At 36.9% G+C, this 25,731-nt stretch overlaps 2 protein-coding genes across 2 annotated transcripts; one reads left to right on the top strand and one right to left on the bottom strand.

The window, feature by feature from the left end:
• Window positions 1-273: 273 nt before the first annotated feature.
• Window positions 274-9,165, top strand: LOC109090719 (GAS2-like protein 2A). The gene is made up of 6 exons (XM_042724876.1): window positions 274-1,292; window positions 2,219-2,448; window positions 3,769-3,876; window positions 4,129-4,225; window positions 4,551-4,809; window positions 6,648-9,165. Exons 1-6 carry the CDS (start codon window positions 941-943, stop codon window positions 8,341-8,343), a joined length of 2,742 nt encoding a protein of 913 aa, XP_042580810.1. The 5' UTR covers window positions 274-940; the 3' UTR covers window positions 8,344-9,165.
• Window positions 9,166-11,181: 2,016 nt separating this feature from the next.
• LOC109090732 (ras-like protein family member 10B) lies at window positions 11,182-23,773 on the bottom strand. The gene is made up of 4 exons (XM_019104573.2): window positions 23,456-23,773; window positions 21,955-22,333; window positions 20,096-20,220; window positions 11,182-13,602 (listed from the first exon to the last, which is right to left on the bottom strand). The coding sequence occupies exons 2-4, from the start codon at window positions 22,240-22,242 to the stop codon at window positions 13,332-13,334; spliced, it is 684 nt and encodes a 227-aa protein (XP_018960118.1). The 5' UTR covers window positions 22,243-22,333; window positions 23,456-23,773; the 3' UTR covers window positions 11,182-13,331.
• Between the last annotated feature and the right edge of the window lie 1,958 nt (window positions 23,774-25,731).

Consider the following 25,731-nt stretch of genomic DNA (forward strand, 5'->3'; position numbering starts at 1 on the left):
GAGCATCCAAGATCTATCATTATATTATTAAAGTAAATCATGTTTCCTTTGAAACAACAATTTCTCTTTTAACTCCCTTCTTGTTACATTTCCTCTAATAATATGCATTATTATGATGTCTTTTTTTATGTGCATTTAGTTGTTGACATGGCAGTTCAGGCAGTGGCAGTGATCCTTCAGGGTGACGTCATATTTAATTAAAAACTTTTAACAAGATCTCAAAATACGTGCAATATTTCAATTAAAACCATTTTAACATTATTCTAGTTCTTACAATATGTGCTTTATGACCTAATTTTCGATTTTAAAAAGTGTGTTGTTATGAGTGGCGGTAGATACCATATGATAGTTGTAGAAGGTTTTATTTTAATTTTTTGCACACAATTGTTTACATATAAATGTTAACCAGTAGTCCTAATGTTTATGATATATAACGTTACCCCTTTGCGGTTTTATCTCGCTATGCTATAGTTAAGATGGTAACACTTCGGTAGAGTTTATACAAATATTCATCTTCTTTATATAATATTCCTCGATATTTGGTGTTAATGTCGCGGGCAGTAAATGGTTAAGTGGAGTGTTTGGGTTTAGACGCTGTGTGGTAACCAGGGACGATATTCTGCGCTCACACCCTGACAACACATCAAAAAGCGATGAAACTTTGCAACACAACACTGCACAACCGATTCATTTCATGAAATTATATTTACACTAAATTTTAGAACGACTATATATATATATTTTTCATTTGGAGTCGATGAAACGTACACTTTTAACTTAATAGTAGAGTATTAAGTGGTACTGGTTTGTTGTCAGTTTAGTAACTTAGGCTGCTAACGTAATTTTTTACGACTGTCTTTTCCCCTTATAATACTGGGTCATCCTAGATGTGTGTGTTTTTTTTTTTAATCGATTAAATTGATTTGATACAATCCAAGCCATGTCTGGAATTCAGCATGCATCCAGTCGAAGCATCAAACCTTTTAAATCGAGTGAGGAATATCTCTATGCCATGAAAGAAGACCTGGCAGAGTGGCTGGGAGAGTTATACAGCATGGAGATTGACGTGAATAATATTTTGGAGGTGTTAGAGACAGGTGCGCTGCTGTGTGCACACGCAAATAACGTGACACGCGTGGCGGATGATTTTGAGAAGAGGAGCGGACCCACGGAGATCCATCTGCCCGCTTCTGGAGTCACTTTCGTCAGCTCTGCCCATCCGGCAACATTCCTGGCTCGGGATAATGTCACCAATTTCATCAACTGGTGTCGAAAAGAGATGGGCATTCCAGGTATATTTTATTATTTTAAATGTAAATGAGACGTTTCATATTTGTTTAATATAAAATTATTACTCAACAGAGCATACAATTAGTTTGATAGAAAATCACGTATTTGCAATTATGACACGAACCACTAGAGAGTGCTGTGAACTCACGATACTAGAGAAACTTGGCTGTTCACGTTTAAACGAGTTTTTTCCTCATTGAATTTTTTATACGTAAAAATGTGAATAGTGAATTGGATAAATATGTCATATTTTCACTCACATGAGACGCCAGTTATAGTGTCTAATAAAAGCTTTAGATGGGGACCACCACTGAAATCACGTGACCAGTTGAATACATGTTTTCTATTATATGCTATCTATCTTAACAGGAAACTTTGTTTTTGCTTTATTTACTGTCAAACCAAAGTCTAATCAGACACCTTCAACATTTCTCACATTATCACAGTTTATTTGATATAGTTTAGTGAATAAAAAATGTTAATAAAATATGACAAGAACTCAAACTGAGTTAAACCGTCAGAACCAATTAATCTTGATAATGTCAGATAACTCTGACTGGAAGGTATGTAATGAATAAGGTTGAATAGCTGTCAGCTGTTACATTTAAGTACACGATATACCAATTTAGGTCAACCAGTTACCAAGCAATGCTTAATTTTGTTCAGTCTGTGTTGTAAAAAGTTCACATTAGCAATTAAAGATAAAACACTTAAGCAAAACATAGTCAGGTCAAAGTGTCTAAATAAGTTTTGGTCCCAAATTTTTATCAGTTTTACTGGTAGTCCACTGTATGAAGAATGTTTGGTTATAATATGTCATAGTTTACTTTATTTTGCTATCCTCACTTACATAAATGAACTATAGTGTCCTAGACCTGTTCTTATAGACTCTGTTTTCTGTTTCCATCCTAAACTCTCCCCCATGCAGATGTACTGATGTTTGAGACGGATGACCTTGTCCTGCGTAAGAACGAGAAGAATTTTGTGCTATGCCTTCTTGAGGTGGCCAGACGGGCCTCGCGTTTCGGCATGGCTTCACCGGTCCTCATTCAGCTGGAGCAGGAGATAGAGGAGGAGATTCGTGAAGAGATGGAGGACTTGCCTGCTCAGCCCAAACCACAGAGGAGCCTAATAAACATTCACAATCTGGATGAGATGGTGATGCGTCAAAGATGAAATTTACTTAATGTTTACTGACGTGCTGAAGGCATTGCATTTTAATTATGAAAAGAATATGAATTAAGCAATTTTTGATTCTGTCAAAATTATAGATTCACTTTCGGTTGATGGGCCAGCTGCACAAACATAGCCACTGTATTAGAACTACGTGTTAAGAACTAGTCTAACTGACTAACAGTTAGCCAAGAAGTAATCGGTCAACTTCATTAAACTTTTCGGATTCAAATTAAAGTATATGTTTTTATGTAAATGATTTTTAAAAAGTTATGACCAGTGTTAAAGAAAAAAAATGGATGACCTGCTTATAAGAGTATCTAAGCAGTTTATGCATTTGGATGAAATGATGCCTTTAGGTTAATCTCACAAAGCCTGTCAAGAACATATTTCACATCCCACCGCAAATTTAAAAGAACAAAAACTCCATAACGAAAATAAAACCTACATTAGTATCATAAAGATTTTGCATTGTAACATGTTTGACAACAACTGAGAACTTCCCCACTCTTATTTTCAGTAATATAAATTATATAATATATAATATTTAATTTTTTTAATGTAATATACAAATATTTAAATTATAAACTAATTATTTATCATGGTAATTTTAAATAACATTTTATTTCTTTTTATTTCTTTTTTTTTAATTGTGTCCAGGCAAAATGATTTTCATGACTGTATGTACAGTACTGAGAATAAGACTAAAGAGAATTTAAGAGGGGAAATATGTTTAATTGTAGAAAGAATTGTAGAAACATTTCTGGCTTTCAAAATATATATATTTTTCTCTCTTGAAGTCTAATGAACAGTTTCTCTGTCACAGTCACTGTTTGTTGTTAGTCGTTAGTAATTTAGCAGGTACTTTAATCCAAAGCAACTTGCGTGTAAGTACACTTATTACAGACTCAAGCCATCTATAATTAAGTGCTTTGCTCAAGGGCACAGTGACGCAGCTCATCACTTGCTCCTTCCAGTGACATTACACCCCCCATAACACAAGCCCCACTGTTATTAAACCAATATGGCATGCAAGAGAATGTCTCAGAAACAAGGACTCCCAAAAGGTCAAAACTTAACATCCACCTATACCTATAAGATTCATGCCTCTTTTGAACCATTTAAAATGATTTGCAGGGATAGGAAAAAGGAGAGGAACTTTGAATTAGACTGCCATTTTGATTTGTGGCTTTCCTCACTGATTTATGGAGGCTTTCAAAGTGGCAGGTTCCATCTGCTTAGAATACACTGTCAGAGGTGTGTGGGTCATGCCAGTAACATTTCTGAGTTTGTGTGTGTGTGCAGGTCCAGCTTCTGATAAGCCGATGCACTTGCCCATCCCAGTTCCCCATGGTGAAGGTATCAGAGGGCAAATACAGGGTTGGAGACTCCAACACTCTCATATTTGTGCGGGTACTGTATATAAAATCACTTACTGTCAATTTATCATTTTTCAAAGCACTACTCTTGTTCCAGCACAGACAAGCAGAAATATGTGTTGACCCATCATGGTCAATAACAGATATTTTACTGTCTCAGAAGCTTTGTTGAAAAGAAATGGAAGAGTGTTTGTTTTGTGGATATGATAACAAGAGATAAATGGCTCAGACTCAACTGCAGATGACATTTGCTCATAAAGATGTGTGTGTGTGTGTGTGTGTGTAGATTTTGAGGAATCATGTTATGGTGCGAGTGGGCGGAGGATGGGACACCCTGGAGCACTATCTCGACAAACATGATCCCTGCCGCTGCACTTCTCTCGGTACGTGGATATGCACACAAACACACACCTACAACTACCTACAAAAATGAGTATAAGAAATGATATAAACAGTGAAAGGTGTGTGGTTGTTTATCATGTATCTCAACCCAAACATTTTTGGGTGAACTATCCTTTTAAGATTGGTTTGCCTTTATGAGGTACATTATGAGACATTGTAGTGGGATCATGCCTAGTGGCATAGTGTTTGTATAGTCTTCATTAATATTTCATTACATTTCAACACTTGGAGCATATTAAAAGAGCTTCTTTAAGGACTTGAATCAGTATTTCCTATCTTTTTTTCTCTTTCACATATACATATCAGTACATAAGTTGACCACACGTCCAGGTACTCTGGTCCATGAGATCAAAGAGCGGTTTACCACAACACAACCTGATGGCCAGTGTGCTTCTCAGACCACTCTTATGCTGAGCCGAACTCAGTCCCCTCTTCAGCCAGTTGTCTGGACCCCTTCAGCCACCTACAGGGCCCAGAGAGGAAGGCCCTCTCCCCCACGCTCCTCCTGCTCCCCTAACCCTGAACATCAGCCCAGCCGCCGAAAAAACAGCCCCTCTCCTAACAAGTAAGTTCTCTATTGGAGTAAGGTCAAAGGATGTCAGCTACCATTGGTATGAAACATTGGAGACTCTTTTACTGATTGGGTCATGAAATGTTGGCGTTTCAGACCACAGCACATTCATACTTGAATTCCGGTTTGATGAGCATTACCAAAATAGCTGTTTACTTTTGGTGTTATGACAACAAATATGGTCTATTTTGATTTCACGGTGACGATGTCAAGTCGGCATGAAATGAAAATTCACAAATATCATCTTATTGATGATATTGTGAATGATTCGTTCATGCATATGCAAATTTTGACCTTGTAATTTTTAATCAAAATATCATAACTGGATCTTCCGGTGGAGCAGATTCTCTCTTTTGACATAATTTGACAATAATAAATTGACATTCAGATCTGCCTCCATTCAATCAACAACTGATGCATAGAACCAAATCCCCGCTCAACCCCCACCCCCCCAATAATCCTTCTTCTCATGTGTATGACACAATACGGAAGAAAACTGAAATTATATTTCTGTTACTACTTCAGATAGATTGCAGCTTTAAATTAACATTTTCTTGTGTATATATAGTCAGAACTTTTTGAAATGTGATTGGGTTACTAAAGAATCTTCCCCAGGCATAGATCTGGCTAACAGGATGATAGAAATCCACTTGAATCCCTTGGATTCTCACAGACACATTACTTGTCATCTGAGGTTTGAAAGCCCCAACAATAACAACACACTGAGTCTAAGGAATTAACATAGCAAGACAGAGTTTGTGTGCAAGACAAAAAACAGGGACTGAGATTTTTTTTTATTATTATTTAATTTACAACTGTGCATGCCTCTTTAGCAATTAAACAGTCACTAGAAACCAAACTTGTTCCACTTCAACATGACATCTCATTAGCAATTTCACGCTTTTCAGCAAAGACCTTTTCAAGCATGTAATTACAGGGGCTATTAATTCATATTCATATTATTATTATTCTTAATACCATAGTCTCTATCATACACACATTTAATGACCACCACATTTAATGTTGGCTATTAACTTGTTCTATTAAAATTCGTAGAATAACAAAAGGAAGAAATCAACATTCATGCTTCACTCCTGATAATGTTAATGCTGTGCATTGATTTGTGCAGTATTATAGTAACTCTTAACATAAGGATTTTAGACTGCTATTTTAATCATCAGTTTGCATTTTTGCAACCATGATCTTAAATGACTTTCATTAAAATCATTCTCTGAAATTATATATATATAATACTCGCATATAATATGAGAGTTTGCATTAATTGCTGTCATTTACCAAATTTTAAAACACTGCTAGATAACTTGAAAAACTTTCTGTAATTTCTTGCATTTGCTTTCTTTATAAACCCAGTCAGTAAAGTATAATAATAATTATAAGTAAAATGGTAGAAAAGTGGGATCTATGGGATGAGAAATGAGCAATACAATCAGTAAAATTGGAAAATAATTGAATATTGTTGACATATAATGACTTAAATTGTGGAAGTAGAATATAAAGCAAATGCTAATAACAATAACTGAATGCCAATAACAAAAATCCATTTGCATTTACATTAAATGTGGTCAAAATCAGTCCCAGGCCAAATCAAAAGAAAGCTCATGCTGATGCCAGGTCTAAATGGGGCCAATAAATAGGTTGTTTTAATGTATTTCCATGAAATGTCCATTTCATCTAATCCCTTCTGATTATATAAAATGGCCATATGCTTAATAATGAATATATGTATCTGTAAATACATGATAGTATTAGCAGCTGTTGAGGAAGCACAGACTCACTGACACTGACAAGGTTCTGTGTGGGTGTTTTTCCAGATTAAGAGAGAGACCGAGTACTCCATCTTGTGTGTACACTTGTGCTGACAGTAAAGACAGCTTGAAAATAAACTCCTCCAGCAGGAAAGGCAGAGAAGCAGTAAGGGCGTCACCAGCACCTCGTCTCACGAGCAGTCTTCCACGGGCCACCCATCATCCTACCACACCACAGCCTGAGATACAGCGTCCTCAAACTCCTCTGGTCCTTCAGAGAAATGCCAGTCAAATCCAACCCCAGCAAGTGCCTGAGAAGAACCTGGGACAAACATGGACCAAATCACAGTTTGTTTCCAAACTGAGACAAAATTCCACACTTGGATTAAAAGGACGAGAGAACCAGGACAAAACACACCTTGTCTCAGATCCGCAAGAAAGTCCAGAAAGAACCTTTCAGAATCCTCTGAGAAATACACAAACATGTTACAAACCTCCGAACATCCCCATTCATGATCCAGAGGACACCGGGGGTCCCAAAAAGAGTTCACATTTCATCAATACCTTTTCTCCTTTTAAAGGGCTAGTGGGGGCCATTTCAGAAGCACGACACACCAGACCTAGAACACCAGCTAAGATCTCTCAAGAAGAGTCCCCAAATAAAATTAAACATATTCTGGATATAAATGAGAAAGGCCAAACTGAACAAACAGCAGATAGATCAGTCAGCAAGAAGGTACAGCACTTGGCCGTACCGGTGCTGAACATTGTGCAGTCTCCTCACATTAACAGCTCAAGTAAATCTTCCGAACGCTTCCGTGATTCTCAGAAGTCTCAAAGAGATTTAGGAGGTGAAGAGGGAGGAATTGAGAGAAGTTATCTCTTCACTCCTCCTCCTCTCAGCCCTGCTCAGGAAGCCATCGTCTATAAGAGCCTAGAAGAGGAAATCTTGTCTAATCTACAGCAGCTAAGCGTTGACTCTGAAACTAGCACTAGCTCTGATGAGAAGAACCATGAGAATCCCAACAATTCCAGAGAGATCCCATCCCAGTGTAAAAGATCTAACAGATCAGCAAGTCTTGATCGAGCGACACCCAACAGTGGAAACAGGGCTTTTGATGCAGTCATTGCTGAACTCTCCGGTGGCCCAAGGAAGTTGGAGAAGGTGTCAGTCGAGAAGTGGGTGAACACTCTTCACGGTCTCAGAGGGAAGGTGGAAGAAGACCACGTAACCACACATCATCTTAAGGTCTCTAAACCTTGCATGACCAGTTCTTGGTCCTCATTGGGATCCAGTATGGATTCAAAGGAGACTGCTGAACTTGTGAAGGTGTCATTTGACAACTCCAATGCTGAGACCACAATTCCTCAAGGAAAAGTATCAAGTTTAAGAACTGAACATGTAAAGAAACAGAGGAGTTCTTCATTCAGACAGAGGAGATCCTTAAGGAAGCCAGAAAGAGTGCCATCAATCTTCAAGATAAAACTAAAACCCTGTGTGCGACCGAGACGTGATCACAGGTCTGACCAAAAGCCTTCAAAGATCCCAACGCCAGTTTTCTACAAAAGAACAAACAGTAACGAGGAACACTCTCCCAACCAGAGAGGAAACGATTCCCAACGTGGGCTTTTTGGTACAGACAACCTTGGAGGAAACACTTGGACTAAACCAAACTCCCAGATCCCAATACCAAGTACAACAACATGCCAAAGATCAAACAAGGAGCCACATGCAGATCAAGATCTTGAATCCTGGGTTTAACCGACAACTCAAACTCACAGTTTTGTCATTTTAGAGTTTACTGAAAATTTGACTGCCAGTTCAGATGAGCCATATGTTGGTCAAGGACTGTTTTACCTGCTAAAAATGCACTTTTCTGAAAGCCTTCAAGATCAGTTACAAAAATCACAGCACTTTCATCAAAGATTGAAGTTGCCTTAACTAAAATTAGAGATGTTGGTGGCTTGTTAATTGTTTGTACATATATTGTTTACACACATACATACTGTACATCAAAAAGTACAGTACACAAATTAATCAAAACCTCATTGACAACAGTTAATGCCATAGCAAAGTATTTTTTGTTTTGTTTTGTTTTTCATTATTCTTTAGTGTCTAATGAATTAATATGTAAATGTTAACTCTTTGTCAAGATGTTTACTTCATCAGTTCCACTCTTTCCTACTCTGTAAAGTCTATTTGTAAGAATGTTTCAACTGTTTTTGTCTATTATAAGAAACAGTGGGGTCCAAAAAACACAAGAGCCCACTGGCTTTGATTGTATGGACTAAATAAATATTTCTTTTGTGTTCTACAGAATAAAGTCATATAGGCTTGGGATGACATGAGCATGAATAAATGATGACAAAATTTTTATTTTTGGTTTGACTATGCTATATCCATGCAGAGCTTTTTAACATATAATTTGGTTTTGACTTATTAGACATTATAAAGTTTGCAAAGAGAGTCATCTGAATTGATATCCTTTTTTTTTCTTTGAGCATTTCTCCTCATTGTCACACTCGGGCAGTAGGGAGGCCTGTAGACGTGACGGATCAGATGTTCCATGTAATCCGGTGTTTCATAGTTGAGGATGATGAAAGAGAGGAACTCGCCCCATTTAATAAAAACCGATACACTGACATCAGAGCTATGTGAATGTTTGCCACATCAAAATTCATGTCCATGAACAGATTTGAATTATGTTTTAACATTTTGTAACATGCTGTAAATATGTCATGACCGGACAAGGTTTTTGCCCTGTATGCGGTTTATTCCTGTCAGCTCCACCAAGCATCCCGCTAGCGTTTCTTCCTTGGCGTTTTCCAGTCACCTTGTGCTTCAGTGTTTTGGCTGCTGGTTTTATAAATAACTCTCGGCATAAGTCTGGAGTTAATAATAGCCTCGTCAGAACTGCAGTCTGTCACAGTACAGCAGCTGTGCTCCCTTGCAACTTTCTTCTCCTTGTTTTCTCCCTCCAACCCCAGTCCCCTTTCATCCCCCGCTCCCCCTTCCTTAACATCCCCTGACTCTTGTCAGTGGAGAGGAGCACTTTGAAGATATCTTTAGAGGACTGTGAGAGCATGATACTGTGGGGACCTCAATTTTGTGGACTCGGGATAAAAAGATTAAATTCAGCTTTTTGAAATTACGCAGAATCTCATCCAATTACTTAGAACGTAAAATAAAAATGTGAAAACATGCTTCCATATGTCATGTTACCTGAAATTATTCTTTGATAATTTAAAGATTAATGAACATTAGTAATCTTCACCAGCACCAGTCGTTCCTCAGTGAGCCACAATATTACGCACTGCCTCGCTGATTTAAATAGTACAAGCTGTGAATCACACTTTGTAATAACTGTGTACGTGTAGTGCATTGCATAAACAGCAGGGCAGACACATTACTTCTGAAGAACAGATACTGATGTAGGTATTGATTTAGTACTCATACAACACACAGACGACGATGCTTTTTTTGTGTCCAGTGTCCATTTATTGAATAATGTGCTCTTTACATGAAGACATTTGTATTGAACATATATTTGATCGGACTAGGGGTGTGTAGCAGAAGCTGGTCTGTATGTGCACCAGAGATGTGGTGAGTTAAATTATTAAAGTAGGGTATATTTTTAGTTTGTTTCTTGCCGCACACAAACATCGTTCAAGCCTCAGCATGACAAAGTGGGTTTCACAATGTAAGAGCATACATTTAGAACACATTTACATTGAAATGATATTTCCCTTTTTCCTTTATGATTTAATATGCCTGCACCATTTCAAAGTAGGGCAAATTCTCATACCGTGGCAAAAATTACGTTGGGATAAGACACAGTATCAAGTCATACCCTAAAGAAATAGTTCAAAATCTGTCATTATTTACTCATCCTCATGACTTTTTAAAAGAATGTTTAATTATTTTCTAGTCACTATTCCATGCAAATGCAATGAATGAAGACTAAAGCTTTCATGCATCAAAAGGGATGCAAAAGCACCACAAAAGTGTTTGACTATTAAAAAATTTGTTTTCAGTAATTGAAATAGCTGAAATAAAATATGAATATTAAATGAACATGAAAAACTTCAAAAATTTAAAATGTTGCCTAGGTAGCAAACTGAAACACGTTTATTTTGAAGTACTAAACCCAAAACTAGAATTAAAATTAAAATTATATAGAAAAAAAATAATTATAAATAAAATAAATCGATATAGAAGCTGTTTATATATATCAGTATACATACACACACACACACACACACACACATATATATATACACACATATATTATATATACAATCATACATGATATATATATATATATATATATATATAATGACAAATAAAAAAATAAACACTGAAATTATAAAAATAAAAGTGAATTCAAAATATTAATGAATATTATAATAGTATAAAAATAATGCTTAAACAATACTGTACTGCACTATACACTCTTAAAAATAAAGGTGCTTCACAATGCCATAGAAGAACCTTTTTTTGTCTAAATGGTTCCATGAAGAACCTTTAACATCTGAAGAACCTTTACATTTCACAAAAGATTCTTTGTGGTGAAAGAAGGTTCTTCAGATTATAAAAAGGTAAGAAAGAGATGGTTCTTTAAAGAACCTTTGACTTAATGGTTCTTTGTGGAACCAGAAATGGTTCTTCTATGGCACTGCTGTGAAGAACCTTTTAAGCACCTTTATTTTTAAGAGTGTACTGCACGTCTTCTAAAGCCATCTGAGACCTTTGTATCTCAAACAGCCTGAAATTCAAGTTGTTATTCACTAAAAAACTTTACATCTACCCAAGGCCCAAGCTCTTGGAAGTAGCAATGTCTGAATTATGAATGAACCTTTATTAGATCTTTTCAATGAATAGGTTGATCTGATTCACAAAACTGTTTTCAGAGGGTGTGTACGCTTAAATCCACACCAACTTTCAGATCTATAAAAACGGTCTGTGGAGAACTGATTATTATCATGTCAGTGTCCAAGCCTACCTGGTCTCATGGCATAAATGTACCTGTGTGCACTTTTTAGTGAGACGCTAAATACGTACCAATAAGTACATATCACTGCAGTTTCCAAAATAAATGAACACTAGAGGCAGTAAATTTTCGCACAATTACTTGAAGAAAATCAGGTTATGACTTCAAAACAATATTAATATGCTGGGAGATTTGAAAACGGATGCTTTTGAATGTTAGCATCGCACATATCCAGCTTCATATCTATGGGTTTTCAGAGGCAGTTGGTTCGTTCGGTAGCTCATGGAGTACGGAGATGTACTTGAGAGGTGAGGAACTCCGGTTCGAATTCCGTGTAACCACGGTTCAACAAAGCAGTTTAAATCTGCATATAAGAAAGTTGAAATGGCACGGTTGCATCATCAAATGTGTTTTTATATCAGTTTTGTATTTGTTAACACTATCGGGTAGGTTTAGGGTTGGGTTTTGTGTATTTCCAACACGACAGAGCATTAACTTTTAGCGACAGTCCCCGGTTATTTGAATTCTGAACCGCCGCAATACATACCAGAAGCAACATAATAAAAACACAGAAATACATAGCTATTTCAACATAAAAAAAGGTTCACGAATTGAACCAGTGTTTTACCATCACTCAGTAGACATTTCTCTTTGAAACTGTACAGTAAGGTACATAAAAACGGTGTTGCACAAAAAGTGCGCAGAGGTACATATTCTCAAATAAAGGATTTGGACGTAGACTGCTGCTTATTATATGTTAATGACATTAATTAGGCTGCGTTTACAAGATGAAATCTGAAAGCATTCAGCTGTGCACAATTTCAAGATTATTTGCGATTAATAAATTTAACATCTGAAAGAGAAGCGTATGCATGTTTTTTGTGCGTACATTCATTCTCTGAATCACACGTATGCACATTTGAGAAATGATCGTATGATCAAATGTAGGACAGTTTCATTTTATTTTATTGAGGACCCTGGTTTGAGATCTACTTCCGGTTGCAGCAGAGGGTTATCACATCATCATGATCACTGAAGAGGAAGATTTTTGGTGAATTCCCATGAAATTCCTATATAAAGCTACTGTATTGGAGCAGTATGGATCATTTTTTGCATCCCTTTTGAAGCTTGAAAGCTCCCCATTGTATATAACTACATGGAAAAGAGCGAAAAGTACATTATCTTTTTGTGTTCCACAAATGACAGACAGTCAGACGGGTTTGGAACAACACAGAGGTGAGTAAATTATGCCATTTGTCATTGAACTATCCCTTTAAAAACACAGAAGTATCCATAGAACATAGATTCTTTGTATAATTTGTGTTGTGTGGTGTATTGCAGAATCAGTGCCTGCATGCGGCACCTGAGCTGGGAAACACTTCTGCTTGCAGGAACTGGAAGATCCTTAAACTCATAAGCATAGAGGAGCGTCTATGTGCTGTGCTGTCCTGGCCTGAACGTAAGCAAGTGTATTAATGTAATATTAAAGCTGAATTTAGTTGTCTTCCACCAGCCTTTTGGCAGTTTGGATTTCTAAGATAAGAGGCAGAGATATTGGTTGTGTTCTTCCAGGCCAAAAGCAGAGACATCAGTTTGAAGGCTTAAGTAATGAAGCAACAGGGACTTCCTGTTATAAGACCACATCTGTCTGTCCATAGTTAGAATCCCAAATGTTAAGTTCCAGCTGCCCACACAATAATAGAGTGTCCATAGACATAAACCGCTTTAGAATGAGCTCTGTAGAAGAGAAACAGTGACCTCACATTAGGACGCATCTCTCTCTCCTGAGCGCCCGCTGGAAACGGATGGTGGCATGGACGTGCTTGCAGCGGGCACAACCCACGCTGCGGAGAGCCTCTCTGAACAACAGTAAAATGTGCCAGTTGAACTTGGCAGAGCACTCCACATATCCACACTTCCAGCTCTTTCGGACTAAGTCAGATACGCTGTGTCGAGGGATGACGCGACCTCGCTGCAGATCACGCTTGTTGCCGACAATCAGAATGGGCGTCTCTCCAGAGCCCTTGAGTCTGTGGAAAGATACACACATGCTATAAATATAAAAAACAAAAACAATTTTAAATATAAAGTTGGCTCAAATCTAATTATAATCCACAGACACCACAGAAAAACAACTTTCAGTAACTTGTTATGGATGTAACAGGTTCTTTATGGAACCAAAATGACAATTAAAAAAAAATGTTATAGTTCATCCAAAATGAAGAGAAAAAAGTCATCATTTACTCACTCGACCTGTATGACTTTCTTTCTCCCGTGGACATACAAGAAGATATTTTGATGAATGATGGTCACAAAAAACATTGAAATGTTTCACAAAATATCTTCTTTTATATTCTATGGAATAAAGAAAGTCATACGGGTCTGGAACAACATGAAAGTGAGTTAGTCCGTGTTTTCACAAAAGCGTTTTAAGCCAGATGAAAACACCGGGCGCTCTGCTGAAAACACATAGCTGTGAGACGCTTTGGTTACTATGATACTGAATATAGGCAGAATAAATGTGGCAGACACATCGTGAATTAAATATTGCAAGCATTATTTTTCATATCAATATTCGTAGCAGTTCAGGGGTAATCCCATCTGGTACAGACATGAATACTCGGAGACAAGAAAGATTAACCAGGGATGGACTGGGACAAAATTAAATAAACCTGTTTTCTTACACCTGTCACTTCTTTACCAGCAGGTCAGCTTTTATTAACAGAACTGTGTACACCTTGTTGCAAAACAACCACCTCGTTGCAATTTGTTTGCACATAATGTTGTTATTTCTCTTAAAACTTAAATACCCAAGATTTAACAATCCTAATACTGAACACACTATTGTTTGCCCAGCGCTCAGCTTGAAAAGACTCAGCACTAAATGCTCCTGGCATTTTTTAAAAATGCAGCGCTCCCATTTAAAACAACTGAAAAAATATGCTAGCCTCTGGAAAAAACGCTTTGGTAATGATGACAGAATTCTAATTTTTGGGAGAGCTACATTTAAAAGTGAATTCAACATTCATATGTCAGGTCTTCCTTACGTATTTCTGATTCTGTTTGTTTGTTTGAAAAAAAAGTCTTAGACTTGTTAGTTCATTATTTGACGTTAGGAGATATGTTGAAATTAACACACAAAGGAAGGGCTAATGCTAAAATGTTTTTGTTCCCTAGTGGAATTTAATAAAAAGAACTAGGGATGCACAATATAATGTTACCATATTGTCAATTTAAAAAAAAAAAAAAATATTAGTATCACAGAATTTTGGATATTTAATTGTTCATGCTCATTCCAACTACTTTTTACATTTATCGTTAGATTATCATTGCAGTCATCTTAATCTTTAAAAACACTAATAATTTTATTGCACTGCTTAATCTTTAGCAAATATCAAAATTAATATACAACTTCATACAGTAGCTACAAAATAATTTTATGTTTAAATTTATGTGTAGCATTTAAAATGACAGTATTACGTACTAAAAAATAGCATTATATTTTAATTTCAGCAATGTATCGGCTAATAATAAGAAATTTATCTGATATAATACTGTACTGTAATACTAACACCCGCATAAAAACATAAATGGAAAATATAACAGACATTGTGTCTCGTGACTCTTGGTCTTTCTGCAACAGGATTCTGTTACAGACATCCAAAAAAACTAAAAACTAAAAATAAGTAAATGTAAAAAAAAAAAAAAAAAAAACGTTTAGTTTGAAAAAGGCAACAAACTAAGAGTTTCTCATTTTGGCAACACAGATTTTAATACATTATCTGTTTCTCCAGCTCATAAAATGTGGTTTAATAATAACCTCAAATGGGTATTTTAATATAGCATATTTTATAAAGGTCCTGCTTTGATTGTATGAAGTGGAATGTCTTCATCAAAAGAATCAATTTGGTCTGCAATTTCATCACACTGATACAATAAATGTGGTCTGGGCCAAACTCAGCAACCTCTATATCAGTGTTGTCTGAAGCTCTCTTTGCATCCATCTATTCTGGATGCTTTCAGAAGAAAGTGGCATATCATGCATCAAGGCGCATATTAGTGTAAATCCATGGAAACATATAGAACAGCAGCATTCATGTTGATGAAAGAACTTCTTTTCAACTTTCTAGGAAAAGCCTTTGAAAATACTTTTTCAAATCAAATTGTATTGCTGTTACCTTGAAGATGAACCTAAACCTAAAGCTTGTGTATCACACGTCATCTTCTGTAGGAAAGACGTGAAAAATATTATAAAATATGCCTAAACTGTTTGTGTCAGGATGTTGCATGTCATTTTTCTTTTTTTCTTCAAAATATTAAAAGAAAAAATATTATAAAAGTATTATGTGAATGTTTTATATCACATATTGCTTGTATGGATAGAAATTAGGCAAATTGTTGTCTCTGTGGTTACTTCACAGATGCAAGAGATGATCTTGCATCACAACACTGAAATATTAGAAAATATTTGTTAATGGGCTTTGAAAGGTGTAAATGATACAAGGACACAACTAGCCCTTGGATGGCTTTAGATCACACGACTTCTCCATTGAAAACTACTTTAATTTTCAGCTGACTAAAGATGCAGAAATTATTTCATCACACCCACAGCCCTTTGCGCTAAATTTCAGATATTTATGCAACTTTCTGTGTACAGTATACATCTATGCATTTGCCTGTGCATAATACATATAATAATGTCTTATTATAATCCAAACACATCTCCATTATATTCTAAATGTACAGACATCATTTGGATATATAATAAAGGTTGCACATACTTTGTTTTTCAAAAAAGATTAATAAACATTGACATTTGCTGTGTTATTTGTTATATACTACTCTTGCACACTTCACACACAAATAATTTTACAAATTCATATCCCTTGGCATACATTTCCTGACTCTGATTCTCTGTGGGTCCTTAAACAGAACATTAAAATATTTATTATAAAAAAATTTTTAAAAATAAAAGTAAACTAAATCTTACATTAATATGAAAACCTTTGGTTCAGTGTTGAAATACAACCAAAAATAAAAAAGCCAGCCAATTTTAAATGGAATGCCAATTACAGCGAAATTGGTCTGAGACAGGATCTTTAGCTCATCGGTGACTATAAGCAGCCTCCCGCACGCATTGCGTGTGCAGACTGCTCCGGTGACAAGCTGTCAGGAAGTGAAGCCGTCATTTGTACAGGGAGCTGGGCTGCTCTGTCGGCCTCTCTTCCTGTCTCCAACAGAGAGCAGAGATCCCGGAGAGCAGCTCATGTCTCCTCGCTTATCTCCGTTTGAGATGACCTGTGCTTCTGACAGCTCTGAAAAAAGACAAATAGATTTCCAATTGTTGCACTTCACAGAGGCTTTCCACAGAGCTGCACCGGACTGATATAAACTGGGCAGGAAAGCTAACTATAGATCTCTTCTATGGAAAAAATGGCGAGCCAACAGCTACAGCTCTGGGTGTCCATAGATGTGGATTCATAACAGAACTTCAGAGTCATTCAAAGCTGACCTCAGAAAATGTGTCTGATGTGTGTCCGTGTACTGATAAGAAGATTGGACCGTAAACACAATTAGCCCCAAACCTCTCTAGACCTCATGCTGTCAGTCACCGGGTGACTCTGGGTCTTGAATCGACAGGAACCACCAGCATTGTCCATCAGTCATTGTCTGTGACAGACAGCTCTGTTCTCTGATCTCTGACACACTCAATTCATTCTCAAACACAGCAGAGTCCCTCTGCAACAGAATTCATTTATTACTGCATTCATTCTTCATTCAATCACTAACTCGATCTGTTCTTTGATTCATTCATTTAGTCATTAAAATTTAGATGGTTTGACTGTCAGTCTGGATTGCTGTGCAGCGTACATCAATTCATCCTTCACTGACATGATCTGACTGACATGACTGAAAGCAAGGACTATAACATTAACTGCCATTGGGGACTTACAGTACAAACTCAAAGGGTCTGTTCCAAAACCGCCTGTCTATGTCCTAACCTTAACAGAATCCCATAGGCGTCTAATTAGAGATGCTCTACATAAGCAGAAACACCACACACTATAATGCTCCTCCAGTGAAGCTGTACAGCCACAACATCCTGTATTAATCACAGCAGCACCACAATGATTAAGAAAAGTCCACCAATCGGATAAACTGTTGTTAATTTATTATCATCTCTCTCTCTCTCTCTTTCTCTATACACTCACCGGCCACCTCTGTTCAACTGCTTGTTAACACAAATGTCTAATCAGCCAAACACACTGCCAAATGCATTTAGGACTGTAGACATGATCAAGAAGGTTTGCTGAAGTTCAACCCAAGAATCAGAATGGGGAAGGAAGGTGATTTAAATGACTTTGAACTTGGCATCAGTTGACGCCAGACGGGCTGGTCTGAGTATTTCATAAACTCTAATCGGCTGGAAATTTCCTGCAGCACAACCCTCTCTAGGCTTTACAGAGAATGGTCCAAAAAATATCTAGTTAAAAAAAAAAACTTGCTATGTGTACTGCGCTAAACTAACTGAGACTTGTTATAACACTTCCATATTATTGCTCTTTTATTGATTTTGATTGCTTCCAATGTCCTCATTTGTAAGTCGCTTTGGATAAAAGCGTCTGCTAAATGACTAAATGTAAATGTAGTTAGTAGCAGTAATGTGGGTTAAAATGCCTTGTTGATGCCAAAGGTCAGAGAAGATATGAATTTAACACACACCAAAAAAAAAAAAAACCTTGAAAGGATGGTAACTTAAGAAGACAACAAAATGTTGCTGCCCAGCCTTAAAATTCTGTCAGTTACTGTACATTTTGGACAGCTACTGTACATGGACCCATAAGAAATGTTAACAGAGCTCAATACAAAACTTTCTCTGAGATGAGGACAATGGCTATTGTTTCACCAAAGATTAATTAACTGTCTTTCTTTTAATTCCTCACACTACTGTAGCATGGTCTGTCTTATCACAGGAACAACTGACAGCCCGTGCTCTCACTTCTGTTGGGTATTAGCAGATCAGATCAGTGAATCGAACCAGCCCATCCTCTGAGTATTGTACGGTAGAGGCTGTGAGGCAGTGTCGGGCCAAGGTGACTTAACTGTGTTCTGCCTGGATCAATAAAACATGAATGTTTTTCACCGGAAGCGCCTGCCTCACAGCTCAGGCCTTGACGCAAGCGAAGCATGACAGCTGACGCCATTGATTACAATAAATCTGCCTCTGAGTGACAGGCTCACCGCGGACGCCCACACGGACCGTTTAAGCCAATCAGTGACTGAGCTGAATTTCAATAATGATGAAGCATCACTGCCTCTGTGTGTATTACTCTCATAGACATGGCATCTTGGATCCTCTTTCTGCAAACCAATTTGTTCTCTCTTAAGCAATTCTAATTTATACACCTCAGAAATATTTTTTGTTATTTTTCCTATTTAAAAAATATTTTTCTAATCTTTAAGCATAAATCTCACAAACCCTAACTGTGTACATAGATATATTCTCTGAAAACAAGTCATATTGTATTGTATTATATTACATTGCAGTGATACAAGCAATCAAGCAGTTGAGATATAATGTAATAGTACACATCGTCTTATCTATATGATGAATGTTGATAATGTTGGATGTACTTATAAATCCAACTTTATATAAATAACTGGATGGTAAAAGAGTTGCATTTGGTGATCAATTAAAAAATATCAGGCAGTTGCGAATTGCTATATCACTTTATTTGAGTGTGCTGTATGTAAGCGGGTAAAGTTACAATATCTCATTTTATAAATAGAGCTGTGCAATAATAGTTTACAGTTTGTGACAATATAAATATAAATATGTTCTAAAACATTTAACTTGTTAAAAATACCCTATTTGGTCTTGCATGGTTTGTGTGTAACAAATTAGTCTCACATGTCAAGTGGTGTAAGGGATGCTCAGATATGTATGTTATTGATTATAAAACACCAACTTATTTAATCAGAGCAAGAAAAAAAGCGTTTGTTCACACATTAATGTGATAATGAATTAAAGCTGCACCTCTTTAAAAGTGCTGACATATGGATATCAAGTCAAACAGTGAATGATATCAAAGAGATATCAAACCAGTCACAATTAGGCATCATCATCATCATCATCAAACCTACTCTGGTACAAAGCAAAAAGTCTCTGAGGCTTTTGAATTGGCTTTTGATGATGACATTACATGCCCTTTGCAATCAGCAGAGGAGAAGGGAAGGCATTTCTGTTGATTTGGATCCAAATGATGAAGAAATGACCCAGTGTGCTGGCAGCGCATGATTACAGAAGGGTCTCGCCTTTTGAGTGTAATTACAGCAAGCATCAAACATTGAAGAAAAAGAAAAGAAGGGTTGGGAAACATGAGGGAGATAAAGCAGCACAGAAAAAAGCAGGGAATAGACAAAAACAGAGGTCCAAGCAGATAAAGTGCAGTAGGAAGAGAGAAGGGCACAAAGATGTAAAGGTGTGAAGGAATAAAATGAGGCTGTATTCGCATCACGTACCTGGTCTCTAAGATCTGCTGCCGCATGGTCTTGACATACTCAAAGCTGTCGAAACAGCAGATGTCATAAACCAGAACGTAGACATGAGCGCTCCGAATGCCTCGACAGTAAACATCTGACCATTCCTGCACACACACAGAGCAATCATGTGAAACAAATCCAAACTTCAGTTAACATTAGCCTACATAAGTCCTCTATCAACATGATCAAACCTGTTATACACAATGTACTACATGCCTTCTGCTGTCTGATTGATAGTTTATTTCATATTCTTATAGTTCATTAATATAATTATATCCACTACTAAATCTACTTAACCAAATCATCTATACTAAATAAAGCATTATAATCAATAATTTAAAAATACAGAAAACAAACATAAAATTTAGCAATTAAAACAGGATAGAGGATGAGCACCCTATTCTTATTCTCCCCATCTATTTGTGTATATCAGACATGTGAAGATACATGAGACAAAGACAGAATATAGAGATAGAGGGCACACTGAAGGCACATTCAGCAAGTTACAAACAAATGATATGTTTTAGTAGAAGGTGCTTTTTAAGATCAAATCTGTTACTATGGTTATAATGGACATGGTTTGAGGAGAAATGCTAGCTTTTGCAATTGAAGCAAGAAAAACAGTTGTCTAAATCATTTAGTTAATGATAGCCCAAGCTAACTTCTAGTTCTCTGACAGGAAACTCCAGTTGGGAATAAAATTATAAATGTAAAATTATGAAAGAATCGTCTCTTCCCATTGTCACTAATTAAAGCACTGAATCATTATGACACCACTGAAAAAGAAAAGTGAACTGAGACAAAAGGCCTCGCTGCTCAAGTGGCTCTTTTATCCTTTCGAGCTGTCTGAAATCACAAGTGTTACACAGAACTATGCGCTCTCAAGCTACTGGTTCATTATAAACCATTCTACAATACTAAAGCCCATATCAAATACTGAAAATATTCTGCTTCATTGGCACTTCGCAAAGCTCTTCCACCCTCTGACACTGTTGCTACATCTGAATATCTCACAGGACTGAATATCTCAGAGATTGTGCATGAACCATTCAATTTGTATAAAATGACTTTTGCATGGACATATGATTAAAATTAAGCATTTCATTGCATTGCATGTTTTTATGGCTTTAAAAAAAATTAAGAGTTTATAAAGTGTCCAAGACTGCATATCAGAATCAGCTAAAAAAAAAAATAAGAATTCTCATTTGATAGCAGCTACGCTTCATAAAAAAGTGTGAGGAAAACTGTTTTTACAACATACTATTTGTACAGTAAATGTTATTACCACTATTATTAACTGAATCAATACCTGCCGTACATGAATATGAACATGTGACTTTCACACAGGCATAACAGAGTTATGTTTTAAATAAAAAAATAGTATAACTATCAATAACTATACTAACTGTTGACACACATACAGACGATTTTCAAAATCTTTAGAGTTGATATTTAGATCTGTAGACAATCTTTTCACACACTGTAAAAAATGTCTTAGATGTTTTCCCTAAAATGTACAAAGGTCCACATATGACATGCAGGGGAAAAGACAAGTCCATAACTTAATTAAAACAAATGAATGAATTAGTCATTTTTAGACCAGAACAGGTAGAAATAGATCCCTACTTTAATAACAACAATACCATTTTTTACAGATTTCTGCTACTCTAGCGACACACAGGGTCATTTTCTCTCAGAAATCTCATTAGTGATTTCCCTTCCCTATGGGTGGGTTCGTTTGGGTACCTCAAATGTTATAAACCTTGTCCTGACAGAGGGTCAGATCAGAGTCATATTATTAGACTCTGTCCAGGGTTGTGGTATGTTGGTAACTGTACCTGTAGAGAGCTGACAGGAAAGCTGCTGATGGCTGGATAATCTGTGATCTGAAGGTCATGCACATGACCATCGAGCACTGCGGCAGAAAGATGCATCCGCCGTGTCTTACTGGACACCGCCACCTCACTGTAGTCATCGTGAAGAAAGCGCTGCACAATGGCCGTCTTGCCCACCCCCTGAGCTCCCAGCACCGCGATCCGGAACGGAGGGGGCATTGCCCTGTTTCCACCTCGCCCCCGGTGGGCCGCCCCACCCTCCCTGCTCTCGCAAACAGCTGGCCAGTGCATTCAGAGTGGCACATGGGCAGCACATAGTCCTGACTGAAGTACCGAAAGCAGTGTTGGCCACAGCACAGTCCCATTCACAGGCCAGCAGCCTCTAAGAAAGAGAGTGAATCAGTGATACAGTGATACAAAATACATCAAATACGAGATAAATCCAAGTAAAGCAACAGTGTCATAGCTCAGAGTTGGTTCAGGGCTGCGTTCAATGTATGCTTACTATGCTTTTGATAAACACAGCCCAGTTCAGTTCAATAACTGTGTTAAGTTTATCAATTTTAAACAAGTTCAATTCAGCTAGCTATAAGCAGAAGGAAATAGTGTCATTATTGTTCGATGTGGATGCAGTTTAGTTCGACATCACATAAACTGACACATACATCTTTCCAAAATAGTTCAAATGTATGATCATTTAATAGGTATCTACTAGTTATAGGTATCTAGTAGTGTATCTACTAGAAAATAATTAAAATTGTTGTTTATATAGCACATTTAAAAACAGCAGCCGATTACTGTACAATTCAGAAAGCAAAATATTAAAATTGCAAAATGAGATACAAAGAAAAAGAAGAGAAAAATACAAAAATAAACATTTAAATAATATTAATAAAAAACTAATAATAAAATATGAATAAAGCTCCTGTGATCTAGCAAATCATTTAATTACACCTATGCAGAAATATTAGACAATAAGTCTACATATTTATAGTAATCTGATTTATTGTTTATATATCATAGTCTGTTAATTTCATGATATGTCACAGTGTTCCCATGATATAAAGCACTTAAAGTGGGTTGGGATTATTTAAATGGAGCAAAGATATTAATAGAAATCGCCACATATAACCATAAGACACTGGCAGCAGCACCTCTATGTTTGTGAGCTGTTCATATAGAGCTTCTGCAGGGGGCAGGATTAATGATGCTAATTCAAGAGTTTACTATAAATCTTCTCAGTGTCAAGCTATAGCGTGATTAGAGCAATAATAATGGACACAAAGCTTATGTAACGCATTCTCTGCATCCTGTAGAATAAAGACGCACTTGTCATGTATTTGTTCAATTACTTACATATATAAGCGCTAAATACCTGTCTAAATGCCCCACCCGTACTGTATCCAACACTTCATCATTCCCCATAAAGATTTTTAGATTTGGAGCAGGAGACTGTCGGTTCAAGCGTATCGCGAGCGCAGCAGCATCGGCTCCGGTGACTTACCTTATGCGCAGGTGAGAAGTTACATTCTTCGCGAGGATCGGGCTGCTGAACACCTGCGCGATCTTTCTCGTCGAGTTCCCACTCTCTGCTCGCATTCAGGTGCAGAAGTAACCCTCAAACTGTCCTGGAGGAATATCCTGTTCTTTCACGTCATGTGGACCTCGCGCACAGCACGGCGCGCGCATGTTCGCCCGTGTTAACAGACAGATAAAACCAACGCTTGCGCGAAAAATCAGAGCGCAGGACCGCGCCAAAACGGGCCAGCGTCACAGGTTAATTGAATTTGAAAAAAGCTGAGAGCTCTGCTTTGTCTATGGCAAGCCTTGTTGACATTTATTCCTTAAAACAAATGTCTGTATTACTGAATCTTTTACGTTGGTTATTTTTTATTTGTAAATTAAGCATAAGAAAGTTTTTGTTTCTCAGCAGAAGTTACAGTTATTATGTATTGGTCTTGAATTGGAATAAACGAAAATGATTTTTTTATTGAAAAATAATCTTTAGTTACAGCCTCACTGACATCAGAAAGCATCCCCTCATTAACTGCCTAGATGATGATAGAAGTAAACCACTGCGGTCATTTTGTCTCCTGCTCCTGCTCGCTATAATTGTCAGCAGCATTAAGTCTTCAGACTTTGAAGATGCATCTGTAATACAGGACTTTAATTGAAGCAGAATATAATAGTAGACTATAAATTCTTTATTCTAAAAATAACTTTTTTATTGTACAATACTACTCAGAGCATGTAGCAAAAATCTGCACAATTAGGGACTCCAGTTTTGAGTAAACAATGAACAACCTCAAGTGTGATACAAGTAAGACTTTATTAACTACATAAACACTTGAACTATTCATAACACACACACACACATACAGTTGGGATAGGAAAATGTGTTAAAGGGGCCATGACATGGGTTTTTTATTTTATTATTATGGTCCCCTAGGTGCAATCATAGTATTACTATAGTTTTTTTTTAAAAAAAGAAACTTTTAAAATGTAGTGAATTATGACATTTTCCCACCCTGTTTCTCATCCTTTGATTCAAACAGTCTGTTTTTGGGTTGTTTCCCCTTTAAGAGTTCAGTGTTAACGCCCAGCCCACTGTTATGATTGGCTAACGACAGTGCCTATGGATCAATTATTAACACCCCCAGCCAGAAAATTTGCGGATTGAGCGTAACTGTTTTAGTAGCGGGTGATGCATTCGAAGCGATGGCTCTTGCAATGATAAAACCTTATATGTTTGAGCACATCTGCGTGGCATTGTAGTTTTCCTGTACACAGACCCACTCGCTGTCCGTCGACTGAACACTTGTGAGGCGCGCGGCGCGACAAAGATACGAAATGAGCGTAGTTGTCTTGTGCTGGAGGCGGTCATATGCAAATAGTTGGAACGTCACTTCGCACCGTGACGTCACTTCTTACCATGGATCCAGAACGAGCTGTATTTAGAGCTTGATTAAATAAATGGTTCGTTTATAATGGGGAGGACGTCTTAAGCTATGAAACTTGCAGGACGTTTTAATGGTACAAAGACCTCTTATATTCCAAAAGTTTCTCATTTCATGACCCCTTTAAAGCTTAAGCAGTAAAGAGAAAAGAAATAAAGCATGAAGTTATGGTAAAATTTGATATTCAGCAGATCTACAGCCTGAAGGAAACGTCAGTTTCTTAGTTCAAACACACCTTTGTTAAAGGTACAAATGATACTTAATGTAATTAATAACACTAAGTTTGATACTTGCACGTCTTGTCTGTCTGAAAGAGAGTCCTGATGCAACCTGAAGGCTCAAGTTGATCTTTGTTGAAGTTGGTTGATGAAAAAGAACCAGTTTGAGTAAAAGGATCTTAAAATGGAAAGACTAGGCCAAAACCTACAAGCTTAGATTGTGTTCTTGAGGACTCTTAGCTCTGCATCTTGCCCTGGAGTTTCTGCATCTGAAAACTTCTCAAATGTTCATTTAAAAGAGTTTGTATCAATACATAAGCAAAACACCATAAGAGGAAAAATAATGAGATAGGGAAAATTGGATACATGTCCCTACATTTCTCAAGTGGTTATATCTAGAGGGAGATCGATATAATTGATATCCAACCCATAATAAAAAAATACAAAAACAATCTTAAAATTAAATATATATTTAAAACCAAACAAACCATAGACCTTTAAAACAATCTTATCTTGATGTGTGTCTTTGTTACCACGGTAACCAGAGGCCTGGTTCTCTCAACCACATGTTTTGCTTGTTGGGGAGGGGTATTGTCCAATATTTG

Source organism: Cyprinus carpio, chromosome B5 (assembly GCF_018340385.1).
Source record: "Cyprinus carpio isolate SPL01 chromosome B5, ASM1834038v1, whole genome shotgun sequence".
Classification (NCBI taxonomy): Eukaryota; Metazoa; Chordata; class Actinopteri; order Cypriniformes; family Cyprinidae; genus Cyprinus; species Cyprinus carpio.

What these genes read in the sequence shown, in the direction of transcription:
- LOC109090719 (XM_042724876.1), top strand. Translation starts at nt 941, where the DNA reads ATGTCTGGAATTCAGCATGCATCCAGTCGAAGCATCAAACCTTTTAAA. An exon ending in AAAAGAGATGGGCATTCCAG is followed by an intron (nt 1,293 to 2,218) that starts GTATATTTTATT and finishes TCCCCCATGCAG; the next exon opens with ATGTACTGATGTTTGAGACG. An exon ending in ACACTCTCATATTTGTGCGG is followed by an intron (nt 3,877 to 4,128) that starts GTACTGTATATA and finishes GTGTGTGTGTAG; the next exon opens with ATTTTGAGGAATCATGTTAT.
- LOC109090732 (XM_019104573.2), bottom strand. Translation starts at nt 22,242, where the DNA reads ATGCACTGGCCAGCTGTTTGCGAGAGCAGGGAGGGTGGGGCGGCCCAC. An exon ending in TTCCTGTCAGCTCTCTACAG is followed by an intron (nt 20,221 to 21,954) that starts GTACAGTTACCA and finishes GTGTGTGTGCAG; the next exon opens with GAATGGTCAGATGTTTACTG. An exon ending in CAGCAGATCTTAGAGACCAG is followed by an intron (nt 13,603 to 20,095) that starts GTACGTGATGCG and finishes ATCTTTCCACAG; the next exon opens with ACTCAAGGGCTCTGGAGAGA.